General features: G+C 38.8%; 1 protein-coding gene across 5 annotated transcripts in view; it reads right to left on the bottom strand.

The window, feature by feature from the left end:
• Positions 1-26,783, bottom strand: part of JMJD1C (jumonji domain containing 1C) — a 158,612-nt gene that overhangs the window by 98,825 nt on the left and 33,004 nt on the right. For all 5 annotated transcript variants that reach the window (XM_063164060.1, XM_063164061.1, XM_063164059.1 and 2 more), the window contains exon 2: positions 8,433-8,597. In XM_063164060.1, the coding sequence (XP_063020130.1) occupies positions 8,433-8,597 (165 nt within the window). The remainder of the gene's footprint in view (positions 1-8,432; positions 8,598-26,783) is intronic.

Raw genomic sequence — 26,783 nt, forward strand, 5'->3', positions numbered from 1 at the left:
TGCTTTAGTATTGCACAGCTGACAAGTTATGAATGCACAGAAACAGCAGTGGAGATTTGAAGAGTGGGTGGCTTTCAAAATTAGCTGCTAAATGGATTTGACAGGTGTAAAGCCCAGCTGCTCCTCCTGCCATCACCAGAGAAACACTGAGCACTATGTGGGGATGGAGGGCTTTGGCACAGCTCTCCTTCATCTGGACAGCCACTCTTGGGATGGAGGACAAGGACCAGGCTGACTTCTCTCTCTCACTGTACAGACTCTCAACAGGTATAGTTCAGAAGATAGGCTTTTCAAAATGTTTTTAATATATAGAGACAAATATTCTATTTGTGTGTATATCTCTATACACACCATCTACAAATACACACACATATATAATTATACATTTTATAGATATTATAGATTTATAATATAATTCATAAATTACATAAACAGCAACAAGACAGAATGATAAGTCTGATGGAGATACAGAGCCATCTTCCAAAGTTCAAGCTCTAGAAGGTGAATTTCCACAATACTGTACTGAAATAACCACCTGCATCCACCAGCCTATATCCTGCTCACTGTGACATCTCCAAAATAGAGATGATCTTTCTAATTCACTGAAAAAGTGCAGATGATCTAGACAGCTACAAAGTAATTTGTTTTCTTCAGCACAAGTGAAAATTTTGTTCTCATAAATGCTGTTAAAAAACAAAAAACCAAACCAAAATCAAATACTTGAGACTTTCAAGTGAATTCCAGAGAACCCAGCATACCTTGTGGCTCTTCTACATAAATACAGTTCAGATTCACTGACACTAACTGCAGTCTAGCTGATTGGGCTAGCAGCAGGAGTATAACCATGTCCCAAACCAGCCCAGGTTTCAGTTATAAATATCAATATGCAAGCAGTCACCCTGCACTGAGCTCCCTGCAGCTGTGGCTTCAACTGCTCTGCTTCAAGTGCAGAGCTTGCCTATGGAACCTCAAGATGTTTTATATCTGTCTTTTACAGAAAGACATGTAAATCATCAGCAGCATTTCACTGCTGTCTGACTTTGGAGCAGGTGCAAGACACAGAGGCACACTCAACTGGGACCATTGCTGACTTACAGCTGGAGGATGCTAAACACTATGTAATGCTTTTTACCTGGCACAACCCTTGGAGAACAGCAAGTGCTTTACTAGCAGGAAAAAATCTGGGGTTCAAAGACATCTAGGATGTTTAGTGACATACTAAAGCAGATTTCTCTAAATGAGCTGCCAAAATGGCAGCTCCCAGGCCAGTATGATCTATGTGATTTGTGGTTACTGCTGAAGTCTTGAAAATACTCCATTTTGTTTGGCATTCTGTAACTTCTATAAATGAAATAACATTAAGAACTATTCTTAGCACAGCACTTAACTACCAAAAGATATTTCATTTATTTTATATACATAAGCATGCTTTTTCAAAACTAAATCCTTTCACACAAAAAAAATCATCCCCATTGCTTACAAGTGCAAGTTTAACAACAAAGTAAAAGGAAGGCTGCCATTTGCCAACATCTTGAGAGAAAAAACTTTGGAACAACCAATGCAGTAGTGGAAAGTGCAAGAAAGTACCAGAGCCATGTAGAAAACAGCACAGCAGTGAGGCTTTCCAGCCCATCACTCATTTCCAGAGCGGGAAGCCACAGGGCAACGCCCATATTTCATAACAAATCATCTGGGGAGGCAGATTCCCGTTTATTGCTCTGCATTTGGGGCATGTCCTGGGAAGGTAAGGGCCTCTCCCTGGAAGGCTGCATGGAGAGCAGACTCCCAGTAAGCAGCAGTTCAAAAGGAGCAGGTGCCAAAGTACACAGGCAGGATGTGGTACTGCCTGAGACATTTATGTTCTGTGGGAATATTACAGTAATGTACTCTCCAACAAAGTAATCTTTGAACCATCTCCAAGTGCTGTTTCTGCATGTTACTGTCTTTCACAATGCAGCAAAAATCGGGTCATTTATGCTCTGCTGAGTCAGTTGCTTAAATTTTCTCTTCCCCAAGCTCTGAAGTTTTCCAAGAAGCTGACAGCTTCCAAGCATTTTCACCTCTATTGCACATATCTTATCTTTACCCCATATTACCAAGGGATACTAGAATTTTGATGCAGGGAAATGAGTACCAGAAAAAAACACTATTAGTTTTTGATTGTTTTCCCTGGAAGCTACAGCACTTCCTCCCCTCACATTTGAAATATCCTCAAAGTTTTTACTTATTTTTAGGACTCAGAAGACCAAGTCTTCTCTCTGCCTTACTTTCCATAGACACAGTAATCCTCTGTGAATTAATTTCTTTTTACTGCTGGAGTATTTTGAGTATCCACTGAGGATTTAATCATAGTATCTGGCAGGGTATACCTCTATATTTCACTGTGCAGAGAGAACAGGCTGCAATGAAGTACTTAATATAAAGGAGGAACATCAGCATTATCTATAGAAGCTCCTGTTTTTGACAGGGATCAATCTGAGCCATGGGATCAACATATAAAAGAGAAACTTACTCAGAAATGCTAAAATTAGATCATCAAAAAGACGAAAACAAATCCTTGAGAGAGTGAAAAAGTGGTAGTGTGTCACAGTATAAACAGAGATGAACAAGGAACCTGTTCCTTTTCCATTACTGTGCCAAAGAAAGAATTTTATTTGTCTCAAGAATATCTGGAAGCCCCGTAGAAGCTTGTTGTACAGACTGTACACTTTCTTCTTTAATCCTGACACAAATGCCAATAAACTGGCACTTCAAAAATATTTGCTTCATAATCCAGCAGAATCAAGCCAGCTGAAGCAGAATGCAGTCAAGCCAAGGGATTCTGCAATTGACAGCTGGGACAGAGGGGCACAGAGGGAGGAGGGAAAAAAGCTACATAAGGTCAGAGGACAAGTCTTCTCTTCCATGTATCTAGGAATGCTTCACCTCACAAACTTTACCACCTAGTGCCCTCATGTGCAGTCAGCACATGAACATATTGGGCTCATTCACATCCAACCAGAACAAACACATCCACTGCCACCAAAACAAACTTCATCTCCTCCTGCTGAAGACAACCTCCTCATTAGCATGACAGTCAGACTGAAGGCCCACAGTCCCACATGTGCCACTGGCACTGCCCATTGTAAATCAGCTCCAGATTCTCACAATGGAAAAGGGTTCATCACTGCCAGTGAAGTTTCTCTCTTTGTCCCTGTTTTTACTAGAAGTCTGGCTAAAGCTCTGTGTTCTTGCAGAGCCCTGCACAGAGTCCCAGCAAAGACTGTTCTCAAGCCACTGCTTTAGCAATTATTTCACTTGATCCAAGAGAGACAGACTAACAGGCATGCTCATTTTTTTACTGGAGCAGGGGGGAGGTTGAGTTGTTCTTCCAGCCTCCCTACCTTAGGAGAGATATGCATATTCAGGATCTCCCCATGAAAATGTATTTTAGCTTTTATCTACATAAAACACAGAATTGCAGGAGAGCCAGTTCTTGCAGTATACCAGCATGAAACTGGGAGTGAAAGTTACTGCAGACCTTTGTATATTAGTTGAGACCAAAGGGCAAATCTCTTGGTCTGACAAGGCAAGTACTGTAAAGCTAATGAAGCATTGTCCTCATATTCAGAGCAACAAACTACATGGTTTCTTCTGATTTATTACATATGGACTCATATTGAATTCACAAGCAGCACTTAGTTTACAGGTATAAAAAAAGGCAACACATGCTTCACAAAACAAGGCATACCCAGAGGAACACATGAAACACTCTGACTCATCATCATCCCAGGCACCCAGCTCTGCCCTGCCAGCTAAATGTACCATTCCCCAGTCCTGTTTTTCATCACAGGATACTGAGCCAAACTGTTTCCTCCTTTGACATCTACCCTGCACAAGACCACCAGTTTCTTCCAAAATAAGATACTTTTCCTTTTCTGTTCTATAACATCCTCTTCCTTTCTTGTTGCAGAAGTTTCTCATGTATGTTCTCATTCAATGCATTCACTTTTCTCTATATTCAATTCCAATCCTTTTCTTTCCAACCTCTCATGTTCTCCTAGATCCTTTACTCGAAAGTACAGATTTGCCATAGCCTATCAACCTTAAACTCATTTAATCATAACTGCATTTTCCATTATTCTTCTTCCCTTATTTTCCTTCCAAGATGATGGAACAGTCTTCTTAAAATGTCTGTCTGAAATGTCTTTCTTTCATTCCTTTCTGTAGACCTTCAATAATAAATTTTTGGTTCAGCACATCATTCATGTTTCCAAAACCCTCTTCCCAAACACAACTATTAAGAAAAAGACACTCAGCCCACACCTTCCTGTACTTAAAACATGTACAGTTGATGCTGTGAAAAAAATGTGAATTGCTATCTATGATTCCACCATAGTGCCCTCTGCTAGTAAGTCTGTGACCTTAAAACTTTTCCTGCACATTATTCTATTATTCTCTAAAATGTCTCTAGCTGCTTCTCTCCTTTGTCATCTCATTTTCTCCCTCTACGCTTTATTTCTAGATATTTTAATGTGCAATTAGAGAGGCAGTAATTAAATTCAAGCTGACAGCTCACAGAAGCATTCTGTTCAGTTCCACATTAAAACCTTGGCTCCAATTTGTCACCCTGCCCACACAAGTACTTCCCTCTCCCCTCTTGGCCGCTGAGGGGATACCCTCATACTCCTGAGACTTCAGACTGAATTGTATCAAATGCATGATTTTATCAGTAATCTCTAACATCACAGTACCTAGACAATTTCTACATAGGAAAATTAATTTACGCTCCCTAAAATACAACTATTCTTTGTCTACCTACAGGTCAAATAATTTTATTCAGCATGTTAATTGCTGCGAAGTTATTTCTGAGAAATTCAAAACCTTGTTCTGCCTCATTTTTGAGGTGCTGGTGATTCCCCTAACCCATCACTTGGAGCCTATCACTCCTGTTTTTCCTGGTTTTGTGACATGCACCCCCCCTTATTTATCAACCCAACTGATGCCTTCAATTTCAACACTTTATCTTTGGCTACTTCTTTAAAATCACTTAATGTGAGAAGTGAGAACATTGAGAAATGTTCTCACTTAATGTGAAAATGAGAACACCACTCATTTCCACTTACCTACAACTTTTTGCAGAATCCATACTTTCACTTTTTCCTATGCTAACACTTTGGCCAAGAAGTTTTCTCCTGCATTGCCATCAGTAAAGCATCTCTATTACTTTAAGGAATAAACAAGCACTGTATACCAAACTTACTTTTTCCCATTATCCAGGCTACACATACCCTGACATTGCTTATCACTACTGCCATTTCTTTAGGCTGCAAGGTGATTTCTAATTATACCAGCTAGGCAGCCAAGTCCTCCAGTGCTCCCAGGAAGAAAAAGCATTTTATTAGAGTGTGCACAACCTGAGGCACTGCTGTTCCTCCCTCCTTCCCAGCCCTGCACAGTGGCAGAGGTATCCACTCTAAGCCATCACATGAAGTCATTACAATGAAGATTGTTACTGGCAACAGGGCTCCAGGATCATTTACAGACAAGTCTGCACCTGAGGCAGGAATTTCACTTAAAAAAATACAACCTCATCATGAGAGAAACTGAATTCAGATGATAGCCTACCCCTCTCCTGTTACAGAGTTTCTAAACAAGGAGAAAGAGAGTGCTTCCCATCTCCCCCTTTCTCAGCCTGACTATAGAGCCTAAAATCTCAAAGCATCCTTACACAAGGTCAATAGATGCTGTGCTTTCAGGAATAGCTGCACCTCAGGCACTCAGGCATTTGAAAATAGCAACACTTGTAAACAACTTGCATTCTAGAAATTTCATCTATAAAGTGGAGATTACATCATATCACACAACTGACTGATGAAAGCAATCAGTAACTGAAGTACTCAGACACCAGACTGGTAACTACCCAAAAAAAAGCCCCACAGCAACTGCAGACCTTGTCTTCTGACCAGGCTTGAATACCATACAGAAAATACAGGCTACATTAATCAAAGAAGACAAGGTGATAAAGAACCATGAACAAGCAGAAATAAAGAAATGAACAAGCAGTTTTAATTCACTCCACTGAAGCCAAAGATCCTAGAGAAATACTACATAAAATTTTCTAAAATATTGCTTTGCTGCATTTACATTAGCTTCCAAAACAAAACTGTATCAAAACCATTTATTTTGGTATGATTTTTTTTTCAATATTGTTCACATGCATGGGAATGCTTGAGACTTTTCCTTTAAAGGCTACATCAAGACTCAGCTTTTTCCAAGTATGTGTATTACCACGTCCACACTTGGGATTTCACATAAAAATGCAAATATTCCTATTGCTGTTTGAAAAATCTTTTTTTTTAACCACCCTTTTCATGCTTTCTTATTTTTAGTGAGTCTTGTTTGGAAAAAAACAAAAAACCACAACTAAAACACACCACAAACCTTCACAGAGCTCATCCACTCCAATCCACTGCAATGTTTTGATAGTCTGGTGACAAAAGCCAAAAGTTCCATGGCAGTTTGAGCACCCTCACTGCTCCCCAAGCCATGGTGTGCTCAGAGTTGCTGTTGATACACAGCAAAACCTTGGGAGGTCTCTGTGGAGAGAATCTGCTCTAACTACAGCTAATATCCTGTATCTGCACTTTCCCTCAAATATGTTTTTTCTGGAATGGATGACTAGAGGGTTTGACTCAGGAAACAATTGCTAGAACATCTGTACCCAGGCCAAGTATAAATGAGAGAATTTCTGAGGATTTCTCATCCTTAACATCTGAAAACTGTGACCTGAAGCTATTTGAGCCTCACTTCAGCCTATACTATTTCAATTTTGAACTGTAAAAGCAGGAGGCAAATCTTTTGAAAATCTTCCTTCTCATGCCTATCAGCTGCCTCAAGAATGTAAATATTTTAAAAAATTACAAAATTTGTAAGATAGAGATGGAAGAAAAAAGGTTTTTGCCTTTTGCTGGACCAGCACAAGTTGGATAAAAGTGTCTGCTAGGAGAAAGATTCAACCAAAACTTTCGCACATTAGCAAATACACACTTTTAATTTGGGGACAGGATCGGCAGCCAGACTAGAATGCTTTATAGAAATACACCCCCTCTAAACCCAACAAGGATCTCTATCCTAGAGGGTGAGATTAAAAGAATGTAAAATAGCAGAGTACTTAGACACTAAGATAAGTTTTGAACAGAATTTAAAAGACCCATCTCAATCAAGGAGTGATGGGTGGCTTCAAAGAGCAAATAACATGGCTCCCTAAAACTAAAAATTCTGGCTCAAGGATAGACTAACTTGCCTGTACAAGCAAATATATGACTCAGCCTGTACATCCAGAAAGTTTCCTTGCTTTACTCAAACACACAAGCTGAGTAGGAGTATTAACTGAAGAGGAGTAAGTCAACCCAAAATCATCCATGACTTTTTTGACCAGACTGCTTCATGACCATCAGCATGACCGTTCCCACCCCAGCTTCAGAAAAACTATCCCACAATAGCATTCCAAGAAATCCATCAGGTGCTCAGAGACAATAATATGAACAGTATCTTGAAAGGAAACAGATACAGCAAAAGCCAGAGGGGAAAAAAGTCATCATCTAAATTCATTATGACTGTAACCATTTTTTTTAAAAGAGTGAGTTACACATATTAAGCTTATTCTCAAATATATCTAAGACTTCCCTTCATCATTTTCACAAATTTGTTGGAGCCCCTTTCAGCCACAAGTCTGTGAGGAATCTTCCCCAGCTGTGTACAAAGCAAAACCATCCAACACAGTAGGTTCCCAAAATCTCACATCTATTTGGCTCTTCTGAAGACTTTGCTAGCACTGCTAGATTCTTTGGAGAAAAAAGGCACACATGTTTATTGCTTTTTAGATTATCTCATCAGATATATCTAAAGGCATGTCACAAATGCACACAGCCTCCCAGCAGTTATCTCAACAGCTTTAAATGCTTGGGCACCAATCCAGAACGATCACCTCATAAACCAGGCAAACAATTACCACTTACTTGATTAATCTTTTCTCATCCTTCTGAACTCTGACCTGAATTTCAGATACCTCCTTCGTGAAAACTGAGGGTATCACAATCTTAAGGGTTTATTTTTCACCTTAATTTCAATTCTCCCCAGAGCAGTAACGTGTTACTGGCAAGTTTATATTTGTAAGATGCTTTGACTATGCAAAGTGACATTAATCCTGCTATGTCAGTCAGAGACCACTTTTGCAGTGCTTTAGGTTGATTCAAAAAGGAAGATGAGTGACTATTACCACATCACTCCAACACCAACAGGCTTTACTAGTTTTTTTCCTATCCTTTTCTTACCCTTCTCCCCCTCCATGCTCACCACTTCCCATCACCACTGGAGTAACCTAGACAGTTTCTTAAGGACAGAATTAAATAGAATGAAATGCTTTAGTAAATGCAATTAAAGTATCTTACCAATGCAGGCCATTGAATTAGTTTGATTTTTGATCCCTGAGTCTGGCTTGGGTCCTTTCTTTTTGCCCAGACCAGCTGGTACTCCACCAAGAAGGCTGCAAAATCTTCATAAACTTTAACCCATTCTCGCTTTTCCCATTCAAGGTCATCAAATTCCACATACACCTGGGGAAATTGAAGAAAGGAAAGGACATACATTATTGGACATACACAGCATGTGTTCATCTACATGCACTTTTTAATGTATATATTAAAAAATTTAATGCAAGATCTTTTTTATTACCCATTTTAATGCTATGGTTTTGAAATTATATATTCAGTTCCTACACCACAGAAGACAGTTTTCTTGGCAGTGCATTTGTGGTGTAAAGAGGAGAGTTACTAAAACATTACCACTAACATTGGGTGTCTTATCACATGAACAACAAGCATTACACTAAGTATTTAATAATAGCATTCAAGTAATACATACAGCTATCTACATAATCACTAAGTTTTATGAATACTTCTCATTTTCAGTTCAAATATATGTCATGTAATACAAACCAACTAACCAGTGATATAGTTTTAAGGGAAAAAGAAGTCAATTGGAAGAGCACCAGAAAGGACATCCTGAGCCTGCAGACCTGGCTACTACAGGCAAGTCCAGCACACAGCAGCTCACAGAAGCAGCTCAGTTTCCTCCTGCAATTTGGCTCAAAAACCAAACCAAACAAGAAACAATACCACCACGTTTTGCTTCCAGCTAGGTTAATGTGGAACCAGTTTGTAACTATTTGATCTTGTGCTATCCCAGTATAGAACAGCTGTACCTTCTCCCCTCAGCTGCATTCACTAAACCACTAAGTTAAATACACCACACCTTTTGTCTCCTCTTGTGCAGAGCAGAGGGATCTATCCAAAAGCTATCTGCATATCTCTGCTAAACCCATTACATTTCAAAATTAAAGAATTCATTTTAAAGTTAAAAATAACTCCAAGTAGTAAGTTGTTCTCTTTTCTCAATGAGAAATACCCTAAGAAGAAAGCAGCTGGTAAAATACAAAAAATGCCACTGCTTGTTACACTAAATGGAGAAGGGAAGATGCTTTCCTACACCTCTGAACTTCAGCCTCAGCCACACCCAAGGCAATTTCCGAAACTGGAGTTTCTTCCTGTATCTGCTTCTGAGAACTAAAAATCACTGTCACAGAAATATTCTTCTCTTTTAGATCTGGTTAATTTTAGGCCTACAACATACTTTCTTGTCTAGACTTTCTGTCTCACACTATCAAACGTGTACTACAGAGTGTTCCTTCTCATCTTGTCCTTCTGCCTTCTGAGTGCACAACTTCAATTTTCACCAAGCCACTTCTCACTCCTCTACCCAAGTTCATCATCCCAGTTTTCCCCACAGATACTTTTGACCCATATTACTCCCACTTCATTCCCACACACTTTCCTCTTCCCTTTCTTCTTTAAAGCATCAGATCAAGAAGATCCTGTCACCTCTACTGTTCATTACTACAGCAATTGCCTCTTCTTCTAACAAAGCAAATAGAAAACAGCAGCAAAAACTGTTACCACTAAAAAAACTCCACTTTTTAATAATTTCATTTCTAGAGACTAATTCTAAAATCTGTAATAAAGTCGCAGAATATTCATTTCTTAATCAAAAGAGTTAAGAGGAACAGTAAACAGAGTAAAACTGTAAAACACTGGCAGGAAAGCACATCTTATCCCAAATCATTTTGGCAGCATTAATTATCTTGTATTTGCAGCTATTTTGAAGCCTTCTGGAGAACCATTTATTTGTAAAATTTGTCATTTGATCAATTCTAAAGACAATCTTCAGTGACCGTACAGTTAAAAATCACTCTCTAAAATGCACCTCCTTCCTGCCAATTTCACTCAATTATTTCAGACTGGTCAAATAACTTTGGTTTAGTATCTGGAAAGACACTTCACCTGGGTAGTCTAGCAAAGTGTGAAGAGGTTAAGCAGCAGACCTCCCACAGCAGCACATTAAAAAAAAAATAGGAGGCAAGGAGAATCAAATGAATAAATATTTTTGAAAAACACAGATAAGTCTAAAGCAGAGTTAGCAGTTTAGAAACAGCCACACTAAAACATACTGTATCTTCTGGCCACTGGCCAGAGCTTGTGGATAGCTGTGATACAATCTAGTGTTTGTGTGCAAGTTTTGCACCCCAAATAAACCAAAATTCAGCACAGCGACAGTGGGAGTTACTGCTGAGCTATCTGCAGAGTCTCCTGGCACCATATAATTAGATCTTCAAAGGAGCAGTTCCAAGAAAAGTGGAGAATGGAGCATGGCACAGAGCCAGTCTGCCATGGCTCAGGGCACCATATTCCGCCTCTAGTTCCACACACAATCCTTGGGAATCACTTCTGCCAGCTTCCACCACTTGCAGGTTTCCATGCCAAGCCTATTAACTATCTGCTGGCTTTTTAAAGTTGATTTTTGAAAAGCAGAAGCAATAGAGACAAAATGAAGCACCCAGTCATTGCCCATTCTCTGTTTGGCTGGGAAATTAATTTTTCTAAGGCAACAGTAAAGGCTCTGAAGAATAGAGGCTTCCCCGTTCTGTGCACACTGACCTCCCACACAGAGACAAGCACTATCTCAAACAGCACAGCTTATGAAAGGGAGTAAAAAGGGAAAAAGATGAGGAAAGGAAGCAATCCAGCAACCTACGCCAACAAAATAAAATAGAGAGTCAAAGTTAGACCCTCTAAGGAGTGCAAAGCCTAAAAATATTTCATCTTTTTTGCTCCACTGACAGAACACTATACAGCAAGAAACTCTATGACATTTGCCTCCCTAACAATGAATGTTGATTTTGAGATTTTTCAGCCAAATTTTGCTTCATTGCCTTGTCAGCTATTTGTGGATAGATATTATATGTTTGTGTTCCCAGAGCAGCTGAAGCCTTCTCACCACGTATGCATTCTCTTGAATAAAAAGGAGAAATTCCCACTGGGATGAGATTATATTTATAATTGGCATTAATGTGCTAATTTTGTAACTCACTGCTATCTTCCAACAGGAAGCAGCATAAGCTTTAGTATGCTTTTCCAAGTAAAGCAAGACAACAAATTTATTTCCAATGGAGTCAGCCAAGCATTTGCAACAAAATATTGTTATTTCTAAGCCCAAACACAACAACCATGGTGAAATCCTCTACATGCAGAACTGTAATCGAGAGTTTTCCAGTCATTTCTGCTCCAAATAAATATGCCTGACAAAATAAATTTTGAAACCCTTTAGAACTGCCACAAAAGCAAGGCTGACTTCCAAAAAATTTGACTTAAAATGTTAAAAAGCATAGTCCATGCATCATCCACTTGGTTAAAACTCCTCGAGCGCCTTGTTATCCAAGTTCTGTTTGCCCTCCTAAGGGAAGAGAGGACATTTTCCCCTTCATCACCAAATGATTGTTAGCAAAATGTTTATTTCTAGGAAGAAAAATATCAAGCTACCTCTCTGAGCTTGTTTTCAATAGGGCCAAGAAAACACTACTTTGTACAATATTAAATGGTTTTTCATCAACACCAGTTTGGCTGCTGACTTCAAGGTGAGCCTCAGAGTGCATCCCCCTGGGTTTCCCTTGTAACACTTTTCTATAACAACAGATAGAATACTGTGCCATGATCAATTATTACACATATATACTTCATTAAAAAATTATAAGTCTTGAAAACTGCAGACTCAGATGCTAAAAATTATCTGTGCAATTCAAATGTCTTAGTTATGCAACTTAAGACAGACCTCTTAGTATGTAATCAAGATTCAAAAACTAGCTGTCAAATTTCCAACCTTGTGATGTATAGCCAAGTGAACACACAAATGCAAATCTAATATGTAATTTAATGGAAATGCATTTAAAACCACAAAATTTTACTTAAAAACACACAACACAATTTCCAATGATGAAGGAAAACAAAAATTTTCCATTTGACAGAAGTTATACAAAGTTATACAAAATAACTAGAAACTTCATTACAAGATGTCACTGCAAAATTCAAAATACAAGTCCAAATTAGTTCTTCCCTTTCCATATTCCACAATATTAAGTGCAACCTGCACATTTTCATTCTGGGGAACAAGCATTCTATGGGATGTTTAAGAAAGGTTTGTTCTTGGCCCAGTAACAAGGGCTCTGGGAGTTTCTTGGTTTTGAAAGAAAATCTACGTGCAGGAAAGAAAAGCCAGGCAGCCAAGGGAGCAGGCAGAACCTCCTGCTGCTGCTGCCACAGAGGTGGAGGGAGGCAGTGAGTCCATGGATCCCACACTGAGCCACCTATGGCAGTGATGGGGTTTGAAATTGCCAGGATTGCTCCTGGAATTCTGAGCCTCTGACAACTCCAACCCCTTGCTCAGCTCTGGTGTGATCCTCAGCACAGTACACAGCTGAGAATTAAACTACACTAGACTCTGGAAAAGTTGTCCATCTCCTGATGGATTGCCAAGCATCCAGCTGGTACAAACTAAGGCTAGTTTAAGTACAGAGAGAATGGAGACAGTAAGGGTGCTTTTATAAAACTTAATCTTCCCATCCTGTTCCCAATATCCTCAACTTCTCAGGTTATTACAAATTGTTTCTTTCATGGAGAAGGCATTACCCAGCAGTTAAGTCTTTCTAAATATATCTAAACCTAATCAAATGCAATCAAAGCACAAGTTACTATAAAGCAAAACAGCTTAACACAGGAAAATTATTACTCTTTTATGCAAGTGCTACCCATTTCCACATGGAAAAGTGGTCAAATAGCAACCAAAGGCAGCAGTCAGGATTTTTCTTCAATAAAGGGCTTCAATGTTGCTTTTTGTTACCAAAATTTCCTCAGTCTTTCACATAAGTATTTCACAGTCACTCTACAATAAAAAAAGCTCATAAAAAGCATTTTAAAGTACACTGGCATTCTCCATATAGCCTAAAAGCAACTGCAACAGCTGAAATAATAGCAATAGATTTGTCTTCAACTAGCAAATATTTTAGTATTAAAAGATGGGGTTTACTGCCTCCATATATCCTTTAAAATAGGCAGCATTTTTACTGCAGATCAGATGTGTTTGTTGACTTATATTTGCAGTCAAGAAAGTAGCTAGTTAGCTAGTTTTGACAAAAAGTACTAAATGTACTGTGTATTTTTTAGGCAGGGTGAGTAGATACCCATAATACCACTCAAAGTCTCTAGAAGACCTGAAAATGTTCTTGACCAAACTGGCATGCCACAATTTAAGGAACATAATAGCTTGTCTCTAAAATGCAAGAGCCCTGCTTCTAACTCTCAAGCACTAGGAAAAAAGCTGTAGAATCAGATAGATGCTTTATAGACATGAACACTGAAAGCTCCTTAAAAGATGGGACAAATCAGCAGTGCGAGTTATTTTATGCTATTTCAGCTCTTAAAACATGAAATTGTTTGAACAAATATTCAAATCTGCACATCTGTTCTGATTATTTGTGAAGTTTGCAAGAAGTAACAAATTTAAGGGCAGAAGATCTAATTTTCTATTAAATGAGAAGAGAAAGTGCTGCTATTTGATTTACTGTGGAAATCGAAGGGACAATTCCTCAAAGATTAAATCCTGTTTTGATATACCCTTCTACCATGAAACAACATGCTGATAATTCTGAATACTTAAATTCTCTGTTTATTCAAAAGAAAATTGAATAGGTGTAGTATCCCAGCAGCAGTCCTCAATCAGAAGCTGAAAAGTTGAAGTGCACAAAAAGAGAGGCTGGTTCATTATCTGCAGAGAATCAAGTTTCTGTTGCTTCAGCATTCACAACTGCTTGGAAACCCCCTCTTTTTTTTTTAGTACAAAATGATTCTAGGTCTGTCCAGCAGGAAAGCACCAAGATTTACTTCCTCCCACTCAAAGACCACACATAGCAGCCAGCTACAGCTCCTCTGAAATGCAAGGAGACAACACTTCTAAAAACACTGTTCCCATTACTTAGAGAAGAAAAAAATCTGCAGCCTCAGGATCATCTGCTGAAGATGTCTAAAACTCCAGAGGAGCCTGTGTCACTGCTCGAGTCACACAGTGACAGACACACTCAAGCTGAGGCCACACTTGCACTGCCAGCATTGCTCAACTCTTCAGGGCTGGCAGAGTAAGGAAGACAGCCCTGCTCTCTCACCAGGCTCCTGAATAAAGCAGAGCTGCACACTCACTGCAAGACATCTCAAATATGTGCCATGTGCACAAGGGAACAGGGCCAGATGTAGCAAATACATGCTCCAATAAACATGGATTTTCCAGGTAGCTTCCTTATATCAAGCCTTAAAACATAAATATCCTACAAATACAGAGAGGCCTTGAAACAACAACAATTATTTCTTTCCAGTTTATGGTTAATTTTCAAACCTTGATTCTGCATTCCCCAAAATGCATGCTAGAACACTGACAATAAAGTAGCCTCTGTAGAAGAAAAATGCAGCAAAAAAATTGGTTTCAAAACTGAAGAAAAATACCAGTAGTATTGCAACAGCCTGCTGCAGTCTGTGGCTTGGATTGCTAAGCAACCAGCACATCATGTAGAGCACAGAGTAGGGATTGCAGAGAAGATGACAGAATAAAAAAGCATCCTACTTGCAGGCCCCAAGAGCAGCCTTGAAAATAAAGAAAACCACCTAACACAAGTATGTGACTTTCATCCCACAATTTAAAATGCATATTCTGAACAGAAAGATGAAGGGAGAAAATATGATCTACAATGAAATGAAAAAAAAATCCTATACTTCTTGTATGTGAGTTTTAAATTAATTTCTCAAAAAAAAAAAAGACTTCCCTCTGATAAAAAGACAATCTACAGGAGTGCCAAGTTTTACTTTACAAGCTACTTAAATCACTGTGTTTAAATTATTTGGCATACCTATTTTGCAAGTATTTTTCCAAATTTAGACCTTAACAGCAAAGTGAAGTGACACACAAACCAGAAATTAAATCATGACTCTACTGGACTTACCAAGAAACCAATGGGGCACAAGTAGCCCCATTTGAAAGATGTTTTACATTCCAGAAATTTCCTGAATTACTTATCCCAAGTGAGAAATAGAAGTGACTTACTATTTTAAGAAACCACAGCCTATTGAATCATAACTAGGTAAAGTATGCACATCAAACAAAAACCTCCTGGCCCTCCAGGCCTGAAAACATCTTTCAAATTCTTTTCACTATTACACAACATAGAAAAAATTTATTATACCTCAATTTCTAAATGATCATGTCTAAAAACAGTAGTTAAGAAGCACACATACTATAGGAAGTCTACACATTCAATTTAAAAATTATATTACAATTTGTTTTCAAATCAGATGTAATTTAAATAAGGTAAATTAAAAGCCAATTTAAAAACTTTAGTGATTTAAATGATTTGTTAATTAATCTGTGCTAATACTAACATTCATAATATCACACTAAAAAGATCAACACCTGTCATTTAATAAGGAACCATTATTGCTAAGTTTTAATTTTTAAAAGATTATGCTGACTTTAAACTGCATATATCTGTCATTTGAAGATGTGACTAAAACCAACAAAAAGTAACTACCAGACTATTTTAAACACTAGATATTAATGGATTTAAGTCAATTTTTACAATGTGATGGCTTATTAGTGAAGACAAAGCTTGTCTACCTGGCCATCAGCAATCACAATGCACTGCAGGAAGCTAAATTGAAGTGAATGGTGAAAGGAATGGGTCACCTCCTAGTCAGAATTCACCAACTGCTATTTTTCCTCATCCCCAGTCTGAGAGAGAAACAAATCTGCCTCTTGTGGGGCAGGAAACTTAACCAACCAACCTGGCTGTTACTGTAGCCAGCAAGGTATGGCTGCAGAGCCACCCATGGGCAAACAGCTCAGCTTCAGCCCGCCTGAGAGTCCAAATTCACAGTCTAAATGCACAAAGCTGGCACTTGGGAGATGATCAGGACCTGAGCAGGGAGCTACAGAGTTTTTCTGATGTCTCAGTGCAGCTGAACAGCCCAAAGCTGAAGCACTGCTAAAGGGAATCCAGAGCTAAAAGCACAGGACCTTCCCTATTTCTACCAAAACAATCCAATCAGCCATCCTCAACAGGTGAGGAGCCAAACCAGCCATCCCTCCCAGGCTCAAAGGACTGACCCTAAGGACCTGAAAGTACTTCTCACTATCTGCCCAGACAGAGGTTCAACCTGATTCATGTGCTGCTAGAACAAGTGGTGTGCTCCCAAATCCACAGCGCAGACACCGATTAAACTCTGCACTTTGGAACAGCAAATCTTGATTTGAAGTGGAACAGAAGAGACACTGTAAAAGAAAATTAAGGTTTGGAGATGAACTTTTGATACTCTTACTTGGGAATCCAGGCTAGGAAAGACCAAGTGCCTCTCAGCTGCTCTGTGTGCCCACATCAGTCTCCAGACAGCAAGCCAAACAAACCAGGAGTGCGCTCACAAACTATTTCCTTTTTGTCAGATAAAGCCAGAGATATCAAAAAGACACCAGCAAATCCTTAGCATAGTGACAAATCACCAGAGGAAGCTGGCTGGTAGATTTTGTTTGTACTGGAGACATTTTCTCAAGGCCTAGCTCATATCAGCAGCAAAAATTCCAGCAGACAAACTCACTTAATTCATTGCTTTCTTTGGTCATCTTACAGGAATTAAGAGAACTATGGGGGACTATTCCAAAAGTAACCAGAAAAGCAAGAAAAAAATTGAGCTACCAAAAAGAGACATTATATTGGCATTTTTATAAATTATTGTCCATTACAAAATGGTAATTTTCTGTATTCTGACAACAACAGCATTTGCTCTCGTAACCAAGACTGTTAACCTCAGGCAACCAGCCAACCAAACAAATCTCAGCAAGCAGATGAGAAAACAGCAGTAATAGCAACAACAATCATAATCTTCTGAAGCAAAACAAAATGTTAGTGAAATATTTATCTACTTCATTGATCATCTGCTGAAACCTTTGAGATTTTTTTCCAGGCCTTTTTTCCATTATAAGAGGACTAGAATATTTGAGTAGAGAAGGTAGTACCGCATCAATTACTTTAAAGCTTTACCTTTTATTGGAGAACTTGTTACAGTTTTAACAGTAATTTGCTGTCCTCTTTCCTCCAATTCACATGCTACCAATAACCACATTGCAAACTGGTCCTGGTTTCTCGTGGTCCTGACAAAAACCACCTCTAAGCAGAACAATAAAGACAAACAGTTTCTAAGGTCTTCCTAGCTAAGATTCAGAGTATTTGACTTTGGCTGTTTTGTTCAAGTTCTAATTTTTTTATAATCTGAATTATTAAAGTCTTCCCTTGTAGTCTTGTGACTGCATTCAGTGCTATCTCACAAGCTGAATTATTGTTTTGTTGTTTAAGAGTCAACTTCATGTTACCACTGCAGCCTGAGTTTCAACCTCCTCTACAAGTCATCTTTCAATGCTACATCTGTTTCCCTCACACTTGTCTAATACTTCACACTGGAGAGTCACCACTCACTCAAAAAGGCTCCCATAAAATTTTTCTGATGTAACTAAAAACTTAAAAACACCTGCTAACAAAAGATTCATAAACAAAACTTACCCAGGTCTACTTCTTTCTTATAGGTTTGGTGCAGCATAAAACAGCAAAGTAAGATCTGTACTCAAGAGGTTGAAGCTTCAAAGGATTAACATATGGACTTTTGAGGTCTATATGAGCTTCCTTTATTTTTCCATCTGCCACCAAACTGCAAGGCTAGACTTTACAGAGAAGAACTGGGTCATTACAGTTCAGAGTTCACCAGTGCATAAATGTCCACAAACTGGGATCAAAGTTCATTCAACTCTGCACTGAGATATCTCCAGCAATTACTAAAAGGTCAGAGGAGATTAAGAGCAGGGCTGGTGGCACATGTGAGCAAACATGACATCAGGAAACAGCCTGCCAAAGGTAAGCAACGTTTTGGGAGCAGGAGAGGAAATGTAACCATGGCTTCCTGGGGTTTCAGACTGTGTTAATCCACATCCTCAATCTCCTCTTCGCCATAATGGCCACTCCTGAGTCACAGATATCCAAATGTCTGAGCAAAAAAATTACACTTATATAAATAATAGGTAAACTCTATGGATATACAGCAATACAGTAGCATGATAAGTAATTTAGCAAATGATCTTTCCCATTGCACAATCTTAAGGAGATGGTTTATATCAGAATGAAGACATTAGCAATGTGGACAGTTTGGTCCCAACTTAATAAAGCACTTACATTTTGTCAATGTATTGCAAAAGTCTTTTAATAGTAATTTGCATGTGTTTGGCTTTTTACTTAACAAAAAATAAACAAAAAACTTCAGTCACTGATGGTGAGTTGGGAGGTTCTGCCCTCACTCCCTGACAGAAAGCAAGTCACAATGTCTGTGCTTCACACCCATCCTCTACACCCAGAGTACAGTCACTTCAGCCCAGTGCTGCCTCCTCTGACCACAAATTCCTTGGGAGCTGAGATTATGTTTACATGACACTCAATGTGTTGCAGATTGAATGCCAGGGGCTTTTCAGGTGCAGCTGAGGTGTTACAAGACAAATTGTGCTGGAGCATAGAACTACAAACACAACCAGCTCCTCTGAACAATTGCCCGCTTTGTTGTTGCAGCTGCTAAGGCTACAGCACAGGAGGAATGGCTTCAAATAAACAGAATTACTGATGCAGAAAAGCTTCAGGAAAACAGGGGTGAAAAGCACTTAAGGTTACAGAAGCCACTCACAATACATAGATGAAAATTCTCTTTCCATATGTTTGTCTACTACTGTTTTTCAGAAGAGAGACTTTTGCTCTGTTCTCTAACATCAGTTTTTGTTCTTCAATAAAATTTCTCAAAAATGTGAGGTCATTTAACCTTTTACATCTTGAGTATTAACTAACCCATTTCAGTATCACAATTGTCCAAACTACAGAGAAATGTTTGATTTTTAACTTAATGGCATAATTCTTTTAAAGCTTTCAGCATAACTCTTGTTAATTAGAAATTGTCCTAGAAATATCCAACGTACAACAACACAAAAAAATGAAGGCAACAAAATATTCTGCATTTTCAGTTCTCCTAGTAATTCCTTTCAAAGGTCTTTTCAAAGGAGGAACAATAGATCCATTGATAAGACCAAGAGAACAACAGATCCCACAGATAACACAATCAAACCCTTAGTGCTTAAGGCCACAAGTAGAGACATAAGAACAAAATATTGGCAATGAGCATACATCAAAAGCTGCCTAATGAACCCAATTAATCACCTTAATTACTGCATTAGCCATCTCTGGGTAACTTACTAGTGAAAAAGTCAGACACTCCTTGTCACAACAGTAAGGATAATATTTTTGAAGAAATGGCATTTTAAAGAAGATTGTGATGATAATTTCTTAAAAACATTTGTTTATGTACAATGGTTTTATACACTGTAACTATAAGGGCTTAAAAAAAAGTCCTCCCTGCAACTGAAAATGCTGCAGAGGAGAGAATAAAAAAGCATTAATTCAGAACTGTACATAATTTTCTCACCATCTGTTCAAGTTTCTGGAACAAAACAAGGTTTAGTGTATGTCCAAGAGAGCTTTTAATGCTAGAAATTATACACACAATAAATGTACCACAAAATGAAGGCTGGTACCCTTTACTTTCTCTTTTCTCCCCTTGATTTCCCCACTATCATCTTGCTCATTTAAAATTATGATTTTTTTTTTTTTGTGTCCCCTGAATAAACCATTCCTATACACAGAAAATGCAGGACAACTTCTCCAAGTTTTCAGCTCCCATCTCTATTTGCAAGTTTATTTTCTGAGGAGCTCCTTGAATTCCAATAATTACTTACTCTCAGAATCTTTAAAAAAACTTAGGAACATAACCAAGTCCTTTCTTGTAACAAATGTTAGCACAACTTGATCTATTCCAGGCTGAGTCAGAAAATGTCTGGAAAACAAACAAAACCATCCCACAAACTGCAACTGATTGTGTACCTACAGCTACACAGAATACAAACAAGACTTTTGGAAAGACATCAGGAAATGAGGTAGGGCCTCCATGACCTGCAGAGGTAACTGAAGCAAGCCCAGCCTTCCTGCAGTGAGGAATTTGACAGCTTTACTGTATTATGATAAATCAGTGCAAGAAGATAGAGCACAGTCACATCAGACTTTCCCATTCCCCTAGGGAAAGAGCAATAAAATTACTGTTCAAGTTAAGGGACACAAGTGTTCCCTTCAGGAAAATGAACACTGTGAGATGGCATTTTCAACTATCAGCTGCAGAACTATTTGTGGTATCAGATAACTGCAGTTTGCATTGATAGTGATAAAGAAGCTAATCTGTTTTCAAAACATATCAGGGAATGACAACCGAGGTTTCTATCTTGTCTTACAAAACACCTTCCACTTCTCTCTATAAACTGTTTAAAATCTGGATGTTATTTCTAACAGTCAGTCTCATTGCCTTGTGAATTGTATGCAAAATTTACCTTCTGCTGCAATCAACTTACTGTGCATAAGAAAGGAACAATTACTCATGTGAAAAAGTCCATTTAGCATTCAAGACAGAGAGGTCTGTCTCCTACAGTCAACAGACATTAATACTGCAATAAATTAAAGGAATATGCAATAAATACTTTGGAAAGTAATGTTCATTATTGGATTCCTTACAGCTTTTTGGTTCAGTTATGTCACTGTGATACAAATAACTCACATATCATAATTATGAAGAGTTTTAAGCACAGCCAAGACCTGCAATTGTGCAACTTTGATACACTTTGAGAAGACAACAGTGCCAGCATTTCAGACAAACACATATACCAATGTTTTTTTTTTCAGAGCATGTACAAAAATTAACTGCAGACAGAGGGCCAATGGGGAAAAAAGCCAGGTTTTTCTCCCATGCATTTCACTTCCCTCAAAATCTTCCCAGAAAGATCAAGAGCCTTTACTCCCTAGTCACTGCATTAAAAAAATAACAAGGATGGAATGCCACAGCTAAAACCTATTTTGTTAAGTCTCCCTCTCAGGGTGGGAAGGAGATCACCACTGATGAACTAGACAAACAAATATTTCACCCACTCAGGGAATCAGTTCTTTTCTACCATCTCCCACTCCCTCATGTTTAGCTCAGGAAATGAAGGCTGAATAAACAAGACTCAGAAGTAGCATTAAATGTGCTGCATATAAGCAAGGACAGCTTTGCTAGTTTTGATTATAAAAAGGAATCAGAATATTTGTTATATCCCAAAAAAACTTCATCTGATTTGCTACATAGATTATTAGATAAATTGAGCTGCCAAGGAATTTTGGCACAATTTCATGGGAATCGTAAAATAAAGAGACATACCTGACAAGTTCCATAGCACTGGAAAAATTAAGTGTTCTTGAGCACTGAGAGCAAAGGGCAAAGATTTCCAGGCTTTGTAATGTATGTCTTCTCTTACCATCACATCCCTTCCCTCCTAATACTCATGTTAAAATAAAAAACAAAGCAACAAAAAAAACCAAACCAAAAAACCACCAAAAAAAATCCCACAACATATTTTCACAGGATACATTGGATACATTTTGCCCAAGAGTCCACAATAGCAGGACTGGTTGTCAAGACAACCCTTTGCTCTCAATACAGTCTACTTCCTTAACATGTTTTCTGCACCCAAAATGATAATAAAAAACTTAGAAGCTTCACCCAGTCAATTTTTTTTTTAAAGCACACATGTATATAGGATATCTAGTGCCAAGATAATATCAGTCCTCTTGCAATTACTTGATTTTTAAATTTAGAACCAGAAACAGACATCTTAGTAATTGTATTGTTCTCATTTCAAACCTCTAATCCTTTAAATAATTATTCTTTCCACATGCATCACACTGAAAAACAATTGTAGAGGTCTGAGGAAAGGCAGCACCTGCAGGAAAGGGTTTAATCTGGCAACTGCTGGTGTTGTTGAGTTATTCAACACATAAATCTCGTATTAAGTCCCACCTCTTTCCTGTAGCTCTAACCGTTGGAGTTTGAGAAAACAGAGCTCGTTTCATGCTGCACTCCCACCACGGAGCAGCTGAATCTCCTACATTGCTGAGGATACTGTTCGTGAGAGCAGGCTTCACACGGAGTCATGCAACATCCTGTTCCAAGCCAAATGCTCCAGATGGGATATGTTTCACTGCTGCCTCCCCCTCCCCAGCCCATTTCAGCTTGTTCTTTTTTCTTTGAAAGCATTTAGCCCAAACTGCTGCTACAACAGCATGCTAAAACTGACCTTTTTAAGAAAAATACAGACAAACTAAAATTTACTTAAAATCCAAGTGTCTCATTACAAAAAGAAAAAACCCGCACCACTTACATTATCAAAATATTTCCATTAGCTAACCAATTAGCAAAATGATGCATAGAAGAAAATAAATTACTTGATGCAGCTCTACGCTGCAGAAAAATCTGCCTTGTTTCAAAAAGTTTTCTAATCATTTAAAAGCTTTACATTGTCACGCACGTTACTAATCTAATGGAAGTTCTCATCAACATAAGGAAAAAACTGTCTAGTCTGCTGATCACTCTGAATGCTGGCAATTTCTCAAACATCTGCTAAAGGTCAGATTTCCACTGCATGGAACCAATCAATGAAGCTACACAACAGCCCCAGCGCCATTGCAAGTGCCAAACAAAGACCACTGTTTTACATAAGCAAAGAAACTCAGCCTGCAATCTTGCAAAACACTACCAGCAAAGTCCTCCCTCCCATCCCCACAGAGTGCTTGTCTACCTGGCAGGGGCTGCTAAGATTTATTCTGGTTTTGCTTTTTACAGCAGAACAGAGTTACTTCATGCCAGCCCATTTTTCCACATTCTTAAATAGTGGGCAGCTGATACCACATACAGAGAAACATTATGGAGGGGGGGGAAAAAGATTGGCTTTACTTAAATGTTAATCAACATTAAAAACAAAGTTTCAGAAAACTGAATATTGAAATAATTGGTGCTTTTGTTTCAACTCAGTGACTTCAACAACACCCCCCCCCCGCCAAGTTCTAAAAAAACAGATCTCCAAGTTAAAAAACAGTCTGAAATCATTAAGTTCTGCACTAAAATCCTTACTAAGCAACCTCAGAAATATAATCCAAATATGCTAGCAGATTAGGGAATTGTAGGCTCCTGCTAAAAACAACATGCTTTTTATTTCAACAGCTTATCACATGTCATAAAACCAGTGCTTTAGCAAGAGTCCACACAGAAGAAATAAGTGATCAATTCCAACACTGCTGAAAAGCTGAGCTTGTTCTATTTTTACACATAAAATGTTATTTTTATAGATGGATAATCTGGCACTGATTTACAAGTAAAGCCTTCTGCACACAGAAGAGAAGGGCCAGTAACAAAGCAATCTGACAGAATTCAGGGCATTATTTTATGTTAATTATGTGTCACTAAGTGATTTCCAAACTACAAATTTAGGCTTCTTTTCTGAAATCAGCCCAGTGGTGCTCAGTTAGCTCCTGACCCCCGTTTGGGACAGTCCCAGGGGCACCACACTCCCTCCAGAGGGCAAAGCCCAGCAGGAGCACCATGCCAGGAACCAGGACCATGGCGGGTGGCTGGGAGAAGATGTGATCCTGTGTGAAAGGAGAGGGCTGTGCACATACAGGGGGCATGGGAAAAGGGACCAGCACTCCCACAGCAAGACCTGCCTCACAGCACAAACGGCAAAACAATGGAAATACAGGCGGCTTCTACACACACCTAGCAGAAAGTTTTAATGGTATGATAAAACTTGGTATCATCCAAGACACAAAAATGAAATTATTAAAATTGAATTTAAATATGTCTCTTGGATAAATGACTCTGTTAGTTGGTTTGGGTTTTTTTTTAATTATTGCCTTATTAAAGTTGAACAGCAATAGGCATGAGAATATTTCAAGGAGACAGTTATTTCTCTGTAGTACTTGCACTTATTCTTTGAAAAATGCATTCAGCTCCTTTGAGCAACCTTTTTTCCTGAGTGTTTTCTGTCTGATCCACCTGTTAGTGTAAGGGCTGATCCAATTTTTGTGGGACACTTAGGGGTACAGAGTTTGGTCACATTTCAAAAAATGGAAGGCAGCCCAAGAAAGGCCTATCAGTATCCAGCTGTCTCCTGACTTGCAACCATTCACCCAATGCTCCATTCAAGAGAAGCCAAGAAAATGAACAAACATCTCTGTGAGATGCTTCAGGGAAGAGCACAAGGACCGATAAGTCTCTGCCATGCTCTGTGTTTCTTTCAGCAGATCTGTACAAGTCCCCATTATAAAGAGGTTTCTCCAAATGCTATTTAGCAGGGTTATCACCCATAAGGGAAGATGCAGCAACACACATACCAAAGGCAAATCTTTGTAAGGATCACAGATCAGTGACAGCTTGCAGAATTTGGATGCTTTTAAATGTAAACATTAGCAACAGCATGGATATACTTGAGAATAGATTTAATTTTTTAAAATATTGTACTCAAGCAGCCTGGCCAGATGAGAATATAAAATATATACATATAAGAACCCAGAGTACTTACATTAGTTCACATCTGCACACACACATGCATGGAAGGATATTGGTCTGGCATTCCTATTACTGACACTTCTACACAAGGCAGGACAAGGCATGCTCAGCTCTCACTTCTGAAATTGAACTGTACTAGTAACAACCAGCAGAATTTACTTTTGGGAAGGATACTGAAGAGGGTTAATTCCTCCAGCTTTCCAGGACATGAATGTCCACCTCTACCTCAGAGAGGGTGCCAGTTTCCAGGGACTTGCTGATGACAGGGTATTACCCCACAAAACAGCAAATTATGTGCCTGATAAACATCAATTGCACATGCAGAGTGCACCTACACTACCTTTACTGATTGAGTGTGCAGCTTGGACATGATCCAACAACAGAGGAAGAGGGATGTTAGAGGAGAGCTAGAGGATCTGTAAAGAGCAGTTTTATGAGTGCAGGCCAACTGCCAAAGCATTTACTTTGAACTCTGTGTTACCGTGGCTACGACAGCTTCAATCCAGCTCAAGTACATCTGCTCTGCACTGCAGTGCACACAGACTGTGATCCTGCTCTGCTGTGCTCTAATGCCACTCACTCAGGCTGCTCCTAGAGAATCCCAGAGAAGCAAATTATTTAACTAGTCGGTAACAACCCTCAGTGACACACCTAAGTCACAATGGAACCTTGTACCTCAATTAAGGAGAGAGAAAAGAGGAGGGTAAAAGCTGCCTAAATGCTGCTTCCACAAGAGCTGGGTAGTCAATGATTACCCAAGGAAAGCTCAAGTAGGTCACCATTAGATATCCACTATCCTAGCATCAAATAGTTGGGAAGGAGGTCCAGTATTTAAATCTAAGATTTAAAGCTTCTAGCCATGCATAACTACAGCTATCCCCTACAGAATTACAGCACTTATTCATTCTGTACTGAATGGATATTTTTAAAGCATTTTCAAAAGTTCAATAGTTCAAAACATGTAAAAAGTTATTTAAGTATGTGCTACCAGAATAGCTCCCCAAAATCATCTCCATGCATGTATATTTAAGATTAACATCTTACAGTTTATTAAGTGAAATAGAGAAAATTTTACATTTAGCAGTAATTTTCTCCCATGGATTTAAGAGAATGAAGAATAATGCTCTCCAGAGAACCTTTTAAAACAACTGCCCTTTTTCCACAACAGCTGCCATTTACTTACACTCTCAAAAGGATGGATGCCATAGGCCGCCTCTCAGCAAAGAATAACTTACTTTGCTTTCATCCTTTCTCAAAGTCATCATCTATATCCCTACTGATAGGAAGCCACTTTCTCCCCTGGGGGCAATTGGCTTCATTCCCAGTAGCAAAAACAGAAGGCAAGCAGTGACCATCTTTGTTCAGGCAGTTGTGACTTCAGTCAGACTGAAAAATGAGAAGTTGCAGACACAATGGAGGGAAATGCACTTTTAGGATCCTTTTGCTAAAAATTAATCTCAGTCCTAAACATCCTCAGAGCTGCTGCATCTGAATTCATCAACAAGACAGACACACAGAAAGGGGAAATAGATATGTATGTGAAGGGAGGGAGGGAAATAAGGAAGAGAGAATTCAGGAGTTCATAAGGTATCAAGAATGAAAATAAACTGCAGGTCTTGTTGCCCTGAGTGAGCCAAAGCAGCTGTAAATCTGTTCGAATCAGCTCTGACTTCTGCAGTTGCTTTGTAGCCCCAGAATGCATAAAACAGCTATCACACGGCAGCCTGTCTGACCCTCTGACCGTGAGAAGGCTACTTTATTTAACACAGGTTCACTCCTGAAAGATTTCCCTTTGTATCAACACCGGATAAGAATGCT

The sequence above is a fragment of the Melospiza melodia genome, chromosome 9 (assembly GCF_035770615.1).
Source record: "Melospiza melodia melodia isolate bMelMel2 chromosome 9, bMelMel2.pri, whole genome shotgun sequence".
Classification (NCBI taxonomy): domain Eukaryota; kingdom Metazoa; phylum Chordata; class Aves; order Passeriformes; family Passerellidae; genus Melospiza; species Melospiza melodia.